Source organism: Gymnodraco acuticeps, unplaced genomic scaffold (genome assembly GCF_902827175.1).
Source record: "Gymnodraco acuticeps unplaced genomic scaffold, fGymAcu1.1, whole genome shotgun sequence".
Taxonomy (NCBI): Eukaryota; Metazoa; Chordata; class Actinopteri; order Perciformes; family Bathydraconidae; genus Gymnodraco; species Gymnodraco acuticeps.
In genome coordinates this window covers 144,070-157,799 of record NW_022992040.1, presented here as the reverse complement: position 1 = coordinate 157,799, position 13,730 = coordinate 144,070, and the positions used below count along the sequence as shown (strand labels likewise).

The 13,730-nt window shown below is 42.1% G+C and overlaps 1 protein-coding gene across 1 annotated transcript; it reads right to left on the bottom strand.

Moving 5' to 3' along the window:
- Positions 1–247: 247 nt before the first annotated feature.
- Positions 248–5,272, bottom strand: LOC117536819 (Hermansky-Pudlak syndrome 6 protein). The gene has a single exon (XM_034201861.1). It carries the CDS (start codon positions 4,903–4,905, stop codon positions 2,101–2,103), a length of 2,805 nt encoding a protein of 934 aa, XP_034057752.1. The 5' UTR covers positions 4,906–5,272; the 3' UTR covers positions 248–2,100.
- Positions 5,273–13,730: the final 8,458 nt, after the last annotated feature.

Here is a 13,730-nt window from a genome sequence, read left to right as displayed (position 1 = left end):
TTTGACATTGAAGAGTATGTGATCTCTCAGCTGGACCTATTGTTGTGCAGTACAGCATGAATGGAAAGTATTCAAAGCGCTGAACAAACGAGAACTACAGCAATCTGTGGAAACAGGAACATGGCAGTTTGATACACACGTTTGATAGTACCATAACAACTAGCAGAAACATGTCTTGTTAATTTGACTGTGTGTATAGTCCCATGGAGGAACACAGTGTAATGCAATACAAACCAACAAATCACAATCTATACGTCAAGCTTTCAACAAGTGAGTTAATATGTCAAACTCGGGACAGAAGTTGTATCTTCAGTTTAATAGCATACATCGGTTCATAAATACTTGTATACATATTTTCCAATTTGCTTAGAGAGCACCACCAAAAGTAGACAAAGTAAAAATGTAGATGTGAACAGATGTCGAGCCCAAAAGGAATTCTTATTTGTTAACAGCAAAGTTTAAGGCAAATTAATATTAAACACCTGAGCAGTGATTCAATCAGGCTGCGTAGGGGGAAGTCGGGGAGTTCCCAGTGAAAGTACACTCGTGGCACTGAACTGAACATTGTTTAAAGTGTACAGAGCTTAGAAGGACACGATTATATCTTAGTCAGCATATATTAGAAATTAAAATGTCATTTAAAAAACACAACCCAATGCTTCTGCCACCACTTCTTTCTCCAGAGAGTGAGAGAAGCTGAGGAGACCCAGCAGGAATGTGACACGGCTCTGTAAATGAAGAGCAGCACTGTGAAAAGCTCTCTGATTGTTCTGCAGCATTTTGGAGTCTGATTGTCACTCAATGTCACTTTTAGAGCTTCTCTGTCAGTAACTCACCCACCCAGGGTTGATATTTGAGTAGTCTTCCAAAGATTGTTTCAAAATAAAACCTTTTGTTTCAGAAGGCTCAACATACAAAATATTCCTATCTAAAACAAGCTTTATATACTGCTCACACATTAGCATCAGTAGGCACTTAAATATACTTTTGTTTACAACACACTCAATCAGAAAACATTCATTTAAACAGAGGCATGGTACACACAATACTGACTGGGATGATACAAAAGTGCAATTGGTTTCAGAGCATGAATACTAACAGGACCAAGAGAGGACATAACATCTCTAATGACATTAGACCCTCACCGGGTCCATAAAGGAAGACGTACATGACCTTATGCAAGCAGCAGGGCGCCTAGTCACTGAGCACCAAACCCACACTGGAATCCTAACAGAATTACCTCCGGAATTGAATTTAAAGTCAAACTGTGAGTCACTTTTACTGGGTATTACGTCTGGAATGTCCTGTGAGTTGGGCTAGGAGGGAGAAAAGAGGACAAGATGGAGTCTCGAGGGACAAATGGATGACAGGAATTGGGTTTGTTTTACTTTGGTTACATGGTCTGCATTGAGTCCTTCGAAACTAGGTTAATGTTTATGATATGTTAAGTACAAAACCAAGTCAGTAAAGGAACCTTGGACCCCTTACCCCTCCTCCTCTAAACCATACCACTTAAAACAAACATTTCAAACACAAAGGCCAGCTTGTCTCAGTAGATTACCCACTGCATGATCAACTACTGAAAGGCAGCTACATTTGGCTACAATTAGCAGACATCAGCTCACATTAAAAGCCAAAGAATACATTGATACATTTGTACATTTGATAAACCCCAATAATGAGAGTTAGTGGCTTTGTTTTACTGAGCAGATACACACTACACTGTTAATACAATATATTACCAAGGCATTTTGATAAAGGCTAAGCTTATTTGATGCAAGCAAACACATTCTCATCCACGTGCAGTTAAGGCTTGAGAGATAAATAACATTGTGGATACAGTATATACACACATTAAGACTTAAAATTACCTGAAGTATTTACACCGGTAAGATCTTCAGTAGTCATTTCATAGTTTCTAGTAGTCATACTTCATATCAATACTTTTAAAAAAAAAACCCCCCATCAAATATCACAATTAACTGCATTACACTCATGATATATATCTATTACATACTGATTCTGATTGTCGACACACGCTGCTTCACAGTTTGGTCAGGTTGTGTGTGAAATGTTTTAGTCTGTTCATGTCTTTGTGATTCAGACTGGGTTAGCAGGAAGTACCACCCTTGCTCTCTGGACAGCTGTGTGTGGGGGTGACTGCTGTCCGGGTGTCTCTGCGAGATAATCCGGGGTGGTGTCGTTTGCGAGAGATGAGTCTGTGTTAGGATCTGAGACAGTCCTGGGCTGGCGTGGGGGGGCAGGAGGGGGGAACGTAGGTGACTGTAGGATGTCTGCGTAGCGCTGGCTAGGCTTGGTCTCCCTCTGAAGCACTTTCTTCAGCAGAGGTTTCAACAGCCCGATGGTCAACTGGCTGCTGTGGGAGTCTGCGAAGGGAGGAGGGGACGAGGAGGTCTTACTGGACATGGAGAATGAGGAGGAAGAGGAGGAGGATGGTGGGGTGTTTGGGGATGGGAGGTGCTTCAGCACTAAGTTGAGAATGGTGGTGACGGTGAGGTCTTCAGGGCACAGCACCCACAGCACGTCCAGGTAGGGGTCCAGGTCTCTGTGCTGAGCCACCTCGCACAGCAGAGTAGTGAAGATCTCCTTGTTGAGCAGCGGACTCCGTTTGCAGAACTTCTGGGCCACCATGGTGACCCGCTCCCACTGCTGCTTGGCCATGAGGGTCCTCAGTGCCTGCAGGATGGCGTTGGGCCGCCCACTGACCAGCAGCAGCTCCACCTCCAGGTCTTGCCGCTTGTCTCTGTCCGGGATCAGGCTGGACAAGGCGGCCAGCGCTCGTTTGTAGAGCGGCATGTTGTTCTCCCCGCCCTCCCCTGCTCTCCCACCAGAGAAGCCCCAGGAGGAAGAAGAGGCCAGGCCCAACCCGAGTCCTGCTGAGCCCTGCTGCTGCTGGGCCAGCTCCAGGAAGCGGGGCAGCCAGCTGGGTTGGAAATGAAAAACTGAGTAGCAGAGGAGCTCAAACACAGGCATGTCGGCGGGGGAAGTGGAGATTTGGGATTTACAGTTAGCAACGTGATCACCTTTGAGACTATGATTGTGTTTTAGCCCACCGTTTGTGAATGGGAGGGAGGATGGGGGGCTGGACGTTGTGGCAGGACTGAGGACAGTTTTCCACACGTCTGGGGAAGCCCTGCTGGACAGAGACCCCTCCCCGTTGTAGTGTAGCTGCAGGGCGGCCTGCGCTGCTCTCCACGCTTGGGAGGGAAACAGGCTGAAGATGGAGTTGAGGTAAAGCAGAGCCTCTTTATCCATCTCTGAGGCCAACATCAGCCTGGCTACTTCTTTCTCAACTAGACTCTGACACACTGCCTCCACTTCTTTAACATTCCCCCTCACTAAACTCCCCTTCATCTCCTCCAGAGAGACCAGAGCCTTGAGCTCAGCCTCTAGAGACCCCATTAGTTTATCTTGCCCCGCTGTGTTGTCATCTCCGTTCTGCAAGAGCTCAGCTCCTTTCTGCCTCAACCCTGTGCTGAGGTAGTTCCTGAGGATGGTGGATAAAGAGATGGGGGCCTGGAACCTGCCCCCTTTCTTTAGTGTGTCTACAGTTAGCTGAGTGCTGCTCAGGCTCCTCTGCTGGTAGTATTTACAGGCCTCCTCAAACACAGCCTCTACCAGGAGCTCTCCAGGGTGAATACTCTCCACTGAGTCGACACCAAAAGGCTTCAAGTTGTTGACATCTCGGGAATTCATCTCCCTGTTCACAACCACAAAAAGTCCAGTTTCTGAGAGCAGGTGAGGGGCGCATCTTTCAGCTCTGTTTACATACAATAACCCCTCTTTCTTCAGCGTTATCTTTTCCATCTCTCTGCCACAGTTCACGTCGATCAGATGCAGGTTTTGCCCCATCAGCAGAGCCAGTGTGTCCTGGTACATGCATAGGCTTGTTTGAGGAGTGCCACATTTTACCATGCAGTTATCTGCCAGTTTGTATACCTGTCTCAGTGTCCCATCTTTCTGCAGAAGACACACCCACCCCGTGCTGAGCAGCAGCAGCAGGCCTCCACATCCTGTAGGGTAGAAGTCGTAGATCTCAGGGGGTTGAAGAGTCGATAAGTATCCCAAACAGTCTGTCACCAACCTCTTCAAGTCAGACTCTTTAGCCGAAAGCTTTTTCAGGGGAGTGTTGTTACACGTGGTGCTGACTGTGAAGGTGTCATGGCGAGGGGACCAGGAGAGAAAGAATTTGGAGATACACAACTGCGGCTTCACTTTCACATCAGGAAGAAGATGCACATATTCACCCGAGCTGACCACAGTGAATTTAGGATTATTGTGGAGGGCGATTTTCACTCCCCCCAGACTGACAGCCCCCTCCTCCACCTCGAAGTCTCGTCTGCAAACACAGTATCTCAGCTTATTCCTTGTGGAGCTGAGGGCAGGGGTGCTCTCTGAAGGTGGCCTCTCCTCACACCAGATGATCAGATTTGAACAGGCACACACAGACACCACTTTTGCTCGGGGGCTGTTGCACAAATCTGATGTTTGCAGGAGATGCCAGCCAGATTTGCACTCCTGGAATTTCCAAAACTCAGCTTTTCCATTCTCATAAACCACTGCCACAGCTGCTGTGCCTCTGCTGCTGCTGCTATTGTTATTATGGTCCAAATATAAGATATCCACAATAGGCACGGTCAGCCGCAAATCCAGCTTCTTCTGGTTCTGGGCAACATGCGGTCTTTCATACTTGTCAAAAGTCACAAGACCAACTTTAGGCTTGCGGAGGATGACATGAACATGACGTCCATCTGGGCTCAGGCGAACATTTGACAGGCTGTTTTTGAGGTCGTTATTGTTAGTCAGTTTAAAGATCTCAGTCAGCTCCTTACCGCCAGTATAGTCCCCGAAATCTGACAGCTGCTCCAACACCAGGCGCGCCATAACTCTCAGTTTTCAGCCTGAGCAGAGGAATTTAATAAACTCTCCACAAAGTATGAACTACCTTGCTAGCTTGTGTTGCTCATAAATCTGACCTGGGGCTCCGGAGAGACTAACCGAGCGGCATCCCGTTAGGTCCGGTGAGAGGCTTCACCCCGTCCCTGCGGAAGGATACATCCTCCGACAGCCTTCGACCCGGCAGCCTCATGTCGGAGCTAAACTGTTATCCGACAGAAGTAAGTAACCGCAGAAAAAGTTTGAAAGCAGAAAGGAAAGAGGCACTTTACTCATTCCGATGCTATGCTAACACTCCCCTGACATCACGGGATTGTTAATTTCCGGATACCGACGACACAGCAAGCAGGGAGGAGCTGAAAGAAGGCCGGTCCAGAGTGTGTAGAGGCGGAGGGAAGAGCGACCCCCACCGCATGTTGGCCTGCAGTCATCTGTAACTAAGGCAAGTGTAAACCATGGTTTGAATGATTTTAACATTTTAACATCTGCTTCTATCCATCTTAAAATGGATAAAAGCAGATATTTGTCTTCCATTACCAAGCTACTCAGGTTGTTTAATAAAGTAAGAGTAGAAATATCCTGTTCTTAAAAAACTATATTACAAGTAAAGAGTCCTGAATTAAGTAGGCTACTTATTTAGTAGGCTACATAAGCATTATCAGCAAAGTATGTATAATGTAGCACAGAAACAGCAGCAAAATGCAATTCAAGTATCAAAAGTAAAAGTCCTCAGTAGATTGGTTTTAAAGTGTTTAATTATTTTTGTATTATTCAGTGTCATATAATTGTTATGTTGTAGTGTGTCAATGTGGAGCAAATTTTAGTCACTTATTTTAAATACTTGATATATTACATTACTGAATCACATTGTAAAAGCATATAATGTTTTTCATAAAGCTCTATGAACCATGAACGTATGGAAGTGAAACGTAAAATATTTGCCTATAAATTGTATAGGCCTATATAGCATACAATGGGAATACTCAAGCAAAGTACACGTTTGTCAAAACAGTACTGCAATAATTGAGTAAATGTACTTACAATCCATCCCTGCTATTGAGTGTAAGATAAGATAAGATAAGACTTTATTCATCCTGAAGGAAATTGTTGTGCCAGAGTAACAAAATACAATAAACATAATAAACACAGCAGCAAAACTGTACACTAAAAGTGCAGCAAAAAGAGCAATTAAACATCCACAGACAACATGAAACGTAGAAACATAGAAACATAGATGGTCACACAATCAATGCAATTATTATTAGCAGTATTTAGTAGTTAGTAGTGCAAAAATTAAAACGTAGTGGCAGTTACGTAATTGCACGTTATCATAGCATTATTAATAAGACTAATAATAATAATATAATATTGCACATAGTTATATATATATATATAGCAGCGAGTGTATTGCAATGATGTTAATTATATTGATATGTAATCGCACATAGTGTTGGTGTGGAAGTTCTCAGTGCCCTTTACTTAGGGGTGAAGAGTTAAAGAGTTTGATTGCCACTGGGAGGAAAGACCTCCTGTGGCGCTGTGTGGTGGTTATCGGTGATCTCAGTCTATGGCTGAAAGTGCTCCGGTAGGAAATCAGTGTGGCATGCAGGGGGTGAGACCCGTTGTCCAGAATGCCGAGGAGTTTCCTCAGCATTCTCCCCTCCGACACCACTGCCAAAGACTCCTGATCCACTCCCAGGACAGAGCCTGCTCTCCTGATGAGCTTGTTGAGTCTGTTGGCATCAGCTGTCTTCACCCCGCTGCCCCAACACACTACAGCAAAGAAGATCACACTGGAGACCACCGAGTCATAAAACATCTGCAACATAGTGCTGCAGACGTTGAAGGACCTGAGTCTCCTGAGGAAATACAGGCGACTCTGGCCTTTCTTATATAGGGCGTCAGTGTTTTTACTCCAGTCCAGTTTTTGTCTATGTGGACACCCAGGAACTTGTAGCTGTCCACAATGTCCACATCCATGCCCACGATGGTAATTGGGCTTGGGGCAGTACTCCGCTTCCTGAAGTTAACCACTAGCTCCTTAGTTTTAGTGAATATTGAATTATTTTTTAGGTTGGATATTGTCTGTCCAAAAAGTTCAACCAACTTTTTGTTTCCAAGTTGAAAACATGTTAAGGGGCAAAAATTAGTAGATTTTCATTCAGTGTATTATATGCTGTGCTTTTGTTTGCTGTACCTTGCTTTGAATAGTCAATGATTTGTCAAATAATTTGTGCCATTCAGGTGTTAACTCCCAGTTAAAACTTGAACATTTGGGACCTACAGAGAAAAGTGCAATACAATATTGTGTCACAGCTTTGGTAGTGTTAAGTACGTTTTGAAGTAGGACAACTTGCTTGAGCAAGATACTGAATTGACTTTAGATCTAGCTTTAGTATCTGACCTCGACCTCTGACCTTGAAACAGACTGATGTGCAAACAAAAAAAGGAGCATGTCACTATGGAAATCAATAAAATTGCCAATGTTGTTGAAAAAGAGCAAAGAAGACACGCAGTAATGCTGGCTCTATATTTGCTGAGCACAGGTTGAAACCTGCTGTAGGTGACTTGAAAACAATACCTAGATAAGCGTAAATGTGGAACTGTACTAATTTCCTTTTTTTGCTTTGACGGCATACTATAAAGAATTTTAATCTCAACTTAATGCATCTGAAAAACTGATCCACTACTATATAACATGTCAGTTCAATAACAACACTACTGACTCAGCTTTGTCAATAGGAGCCATCCTGCAGCATGCCCTGGTTACAGGAGGATTGGACAATTCATGTTAGATGATTTTGTCAGTGAGCAGCTTGGTGGGTGTCAAAGATGCAATCTAACATATCATGTGGAAGTAAAAATAGTTTTCTCTTTGAAGAAAATGTGCATTTATTACAATGGGACTAAAAGGCTCAATAGTGACTCACAGTGTAAGTGAATGACTGCCTGCTTCTTTATTACTTTAAAAAACTTTACTGGAAATGTTCAAAGCGGCCCACATTGTCGTGACATTTAGAAGACAAAGACATCTGCTGTTTGGCTGCCAGTGGTGCACCAGTTAGGAGTATCCAAATGGTATTTTCTTTGTTGAAGTGCATTTGGCCTTGGCATCATGGAGAGACAAATCAGATAATATGTTTTATGTAAGATTACAACCAACACCATGTGTGTTTGACTTTCCTGTCCCTCGACAGACTTTGTGAAATCTCTCTTTGTTTGTTTACATCTTCTTTCACAGGTATTCCCAGAATTTGAAATCATGTTGTGTTCAAAGATCTTTCTACACCCATGCATAAAGGCTTGTTTGAGGCCACATAATGTGTTGGAACGAGGGCACCAATGTTAAAACAAATGAATCATTTGCTTGTGTTGAATAATATTAAATAAATTAGCAGACAAGCTTGTGATACCAATAACGTAATCAAATAATGGTGAGAGTTCCGCTGTCTGTGTCTCATTGTCTCATTATTATCCATGGCACAAGCCTTTTGTTCACACATCTCGGTCACATGTTTTCCTTCACATTTTATTTTTCAAAACTTCCAACCTTTGTCAATATTTGTACCTAAAATCAGAATAGTGCTTTGTGTGTGTCTGTCATGTTTGTAAGTTCACATAATATCCAGGAGGAGGCAGCATTGATCTTCTCCCAATGCATGTGGGTATGAAAAAAGAAATAATGAAGATATCTATATAAGTGCTCACAAGGGTTGGGTGTAAATCATGGATGATCATCATTTCTTCTTTTCTCTCTGACACTGAGCGCACAAATGCATTTTATAATAATCTCAAAAACATTGACAAGACTAACTGCATTTCTCAATGAAAATCACATGGTGACACATGAGCCAGCATCACAAGGCTTCTGTCTTCTCTCACTTAGCTAAACTTGTCTATTAAATCTCATGACTTTTGTTCGTCCTGTGTTACCTCACTGCTTCTGGAAAAACAAGTTATTATCTTCTGATCCTAAAAGCATCACCTTTATGAGGCTGAAAGTACGAGGTCATTGCCTTGAGAAAAAGAGAAGAAAAATTCGGTTTTATTTGCAGGTTCTTTTAAACTTTCTCCAACATAACAAGCTGTAAACTAAACTGATTGAGTTTCCTTATGGTTGCCCATTCGAGGATGGTGCTTTCAGCTCTCATATTTTTATATGGGCTGTGTGTGTCCATGTAATTATGTCCTATTATAGCTCTGTGTCACAGCTGAGAAACTATATGGATGCAGTGTGGTTCTCAAACTGTAGATTCAAGCCCACCCGCCTCCAGATAGGCTTAACTTGGATAGAAAACACATATTAGAGAGCGTGTTTAGCTACTGCGCCTCTAGACAGGAAGATAAAGTGCTAGTCCGTGAATAAAGGGGGTAGAGGCAGGGGGGGGGTTTCTTTTTGAGTTATATGGTGTAGAAAAAGGAATCAAATGACTGCAAAATGTTGCTGCTTGGGGGTAAAGAAGATGGGTATGCTGTTAGCTTTGCACCCGTCACTTTTTGTTTACTTGTGTTTGTGTGTGTTTATGGGAGGAAAGAAAGATATTTCTGTTTGGAGTTTGAGAGGGATGTCACTCACTCATGAAAGTTGCAGCTGCCTGTCAGCCTCCTGCAGATATTACTGTCAGTTTGCTCCCGCTGTTGTAAAGCTGTCATGTACGCAAGCTCACCTATCTCCCTTTGCTTCTGTGAGCCACTTCACTGAAGCATTTTGTCTTGAGCTTCAAGGGTTTTTCATTGACTCTCCTCTGCGCTGATATACAGTACAGCATTGAGAGAGAAGTCATCCACCTTTACTTCTTCCTTTCACACATCCGTTATAATCATATATGAGAAAAATGAGAATATGGATCAGACCTGAAGTGAAGGAATGGAGGAAAGACGGAAAAGGGATAAGAACAATTTTCACTATTGATGATAACTGTATTCCTTTTTTTTGTATGTCATTGCATTCCAGATTTTTTTAAATATACTTGTATATTATATTTTGTTTTTGAGTGGCATTGTTTTTTTATTAAATACAGTTCAATTGTCAGATTTTCTCTCTCTCTCTCTCTCTCTCTCTCTCTCTCTCTCTCTCTCTCTCTCTCTCTCTCTCTCTCTCTCTCTCTTCCTCTCTCTCTCTCTCTCCTCTCCTCTCTCGAATCAATCTCAGTCACTCCGGGTCACGCTTCGCCTCAGTCTCACGTCCTCCCAATATCATCTCTCTCTCTATCCATCAAAGAGGACTCATCCTCTCTCTCTCTCTCTCTCTCTCTCGGCTCTCAATCCTCTCGTCTCCTTCTCTCTCTCTCTCTCTCTCTCTCTTCTCGTCGTATTGTGAAGCATTCAGCAAAAATATAGATTTGCTTCATTTCAGATTTTTAGGAAAAAAAACTAGAAATACAACAGGGTAAAAAAAAAAAAGACAAAACAACCTAATTAAACAGAAAACGACTGCAACAAAATGACGAACAAAATCCCAAATACAACAATGGTAAAATGGTTACATTTTTTAAATGATTGTGCTCAATAGAAATCACTGCCTATGACAATAAACTCTAATCAAATTAAGCAAACAATCTCAAAATTAAATAACCACACTACTCTGCAGTATTTATTGCCTCCCTCTTAAGCCCCACAGACCCGAGCTCGGGTCCGAAAATGCTATATATGTAGCAACAGTGCTATATCTGAAGTGTCATTCATGAAACTATTAATATTCCATACCCATCTGACCGGAGGAAACTTGGCTTACTGACGATACGAAAACAATTTTTTTTTCGAAAAATAAGTCTCACAAGAAGCCTCTAAATGACCCCATGTCAAAAACGGGCAATTGCTATGTCTGCTCATAACTCACAAAAACGATCATTTATAATTCATCCTTTCCGCACAAACAACACATTTTCTGAAAGCTGAGATTCCACAGATTCCATGGGTGTACACCCCATCACTACAGGCACAACATTAACCGAGCTGGCAGCCACAACATAGCAAGTAAACAATATCAGTTTTCAAATCCATGACAATAATTAGGTCTTACCTTGGCTGTTTTGTGATCAAAAGTCGTGTTCAAAGGAATAAAAACGCTGCTCAGGGTTAATCCAATGTCTCTTGTCACTTTAAAATGATTACTGAGAATCAATCCTTTCATTCACGGCAGAAGAGTAGGTCCAACGATTAACAGTCCGTGGCTTCAGCTGCGGGAGATGCATTTTACGCATAGCTCCCCCTCCGCAGGCATAACGTATTTACGTAATTTGAAACTGCTACTCGATTCGATTGGCTCTAACGATTCAAAAAAGGTGTCAATCACCCAAATCGACCAATGGGTTCCAGAGATAGGAGTTTGCGTAAGTATAAATAAAGGCAGTAGAGCTGGTTTACGCACGCCCCAGTCTTTGTACGCTTCATACTAGGCTATAGCGTAGCATAGCATGTCCCGCGGCGACAGGAGAGCAGAGAACGGCAGATCGATCAGCGAAACAGCAGGATTTGTTTTCTTTGTCTTCATTGTAGCAATGGCAGCCAGAAAGAAGACTTTTTTGTCCGTCGAGGAGGCATTGGACATCGTATTTCAGGACTCTCCGTCGGAAGATAGTGATCTCGTCACGCACGAAGGGGACAGTAATGACTCTGATTATGAACCTCCGTCACCGGAAAGGTAATCTCTCTGTTTGTATCTATTACTTATTTATTTGGTGTAAGAGTATTCATCTGTTTTTATCTTTTTGTTATTTATTTGGTGTAAGAGTGTATTCATCTATAGTAATTTCACACACGTGACAATAACACGACGGCATCCATCTTGTGATATAATGTTCTTTCACACACTCAACAACAAAGAAGATGGATGCCGTTTCTTGTTCTTGTTGTTGAAAAATACAAGACATGTTGAATTTAACACGGTATTACATTTCATTTAGCTGACGCTTTTATCCAAAGTGACTTACAACTAAATATATATATACACACACGCATATATATATATTAGGGCCGGGACTCGATTAAAAAAATTAATCTAATTAATTAGAGGCTTTGTAATTAATTAATCGAAATTAATCGCATTTTTAATCACATATAAATATTTGACCTGAGAACAGTGAGAAGCAATTTTTTTCACATGGATTTTAGTATACCATTAGGCACATTCACACCGCAGTACTTTTCCCACAAAGGTTCATGAGAACTTAGTTCATGAGAACTCTTTGAACCTGGGGGTGGATTAGGCAAATGAAGCCGCTGACGTCACTTCTTCTTCTTCTGCTTTGGGTTTACTGGCAGGCCGCAAACCACTTCACGGCGTATACTGCCGCCCAAAGTCCCCGGCCGGAAGTCCCCGGAGTTGGGGAAGGCTTCAGTAGAAGCTGCTGGGAGTCCCAGCAGCTTCTACTGAAGCCTTCCGAGTAAATCGTCATCTCCACCGCTCCCATGTTTTATTTTGTGTTGCCATAAGTTAGTCTCTCTGCGTTTCTGCGCTGGGCTAATGCTAATAATGCTAATGCGAGGATAATAAAATGGCGGCTTCACAAAACTTTTTGGGAGTTTTACGGGGCGTGGTTTGCAATCCGCCCAGCCAATCAGAAATATAGCTCTTTTCTCACAAGAGAGCCGTACGAAAGTCCCTGCTCTCTAGCAGCTCTCTGCTCTCTAGCAGGGACTTTCGTGGGGGTAAAAAGGTTCTCATGAACTAATTTTAGTACCGGCTCTTTTTGGTGTGAACGCGATAAAAGAGGCTAACGTCCACGCTAGCTGCTATATGTTTTGCATTGAGGTGATACTTGAGGCTTGATGTGCTGCGGTGATATGCGAATTCCTTTTTGCATAATTTTCACACAACCGTGCTCTTATCGACGCTTCCACCCGTCCGTTTTTTAAAACAACATTTCCCACTGTTGTTCACTGTGGATTGTTGTTGTCTGAAGTCATGAACGTTAGTTGGTGCTCCAGTATAATCGGTACGCCTGAAACTCATCCAGTGAGAAACGTTCCGCGGTGCAAAAATAAGTGCGATTAAAATGCGTAAATTTTTTTAACGCGTTAATTTTTGTGTAATTAATTAATCTTAATTAACGCGTTAAAGTCCCGGCCCTAATTATTATCCAATGCAATAACAGTACTGAAATGAAGGCTATACGGGCATTAATGGGAGCCCTTTTTTCAAGTAACTAAAAAGTTACTTTTCACAGTAACGCATTACTTTTTGGTGTAAGTAATCAGTAAAGTAACTGAGTTACTTTTGAAATGAAGTAACTAGTAATGGTAACTAGTTACTGGTTTTCAGTAACTAGCACAACACTGTAAATGAGCTATGACACACTATCTTTGGCTGAGATGAGCTACAACGAGCTAGATGAGACGTTAATAGTCGGCTTTCGAAATGTAACAGGCTATAACATATATTACTTTCCTGGTTTAGGATTATTGATGCAATAATGTGTCTATCACAGCTGGTAAATGTGCATATACTTATCTGAATCTGTAAGATCAATAGAAACGAACGCTGTCCAAAAAATGAAGTGGAGTAAAAAGTACAACATTGGCTTCCAAAATGTAGAGCAGTAGAAGTATTCAGTGGCATAACATGATTAAACAAAAACTCAAAATTGTACAGTACTTGAGTAAATGTAGTTAATTCCACCACTGTTTCATTTTTCTCACAAGTTTTTGCTAACAATTTGGAGAGTGCAACACTGCTTAGAAGCCATTTTAAGAAGCCATTTTATGGGCCATGGTGTTGGCATGATGAATAAAGTTGATGGGACAGAAACAAAATGCATTTAAAATATCTCAGAAATACTGAAATCCTTGCAATGAAACTTGTTGTTCCTCAA

Coding starts and splice junctions, on each gene's coding strand:
- LOC117536819 (XM_034201861.1), bottom strand. CDS start 4,905: ATGGCGCGCCTGGTGTTGGAGCAGCTGTCAGATTTCGGGGACTATACT.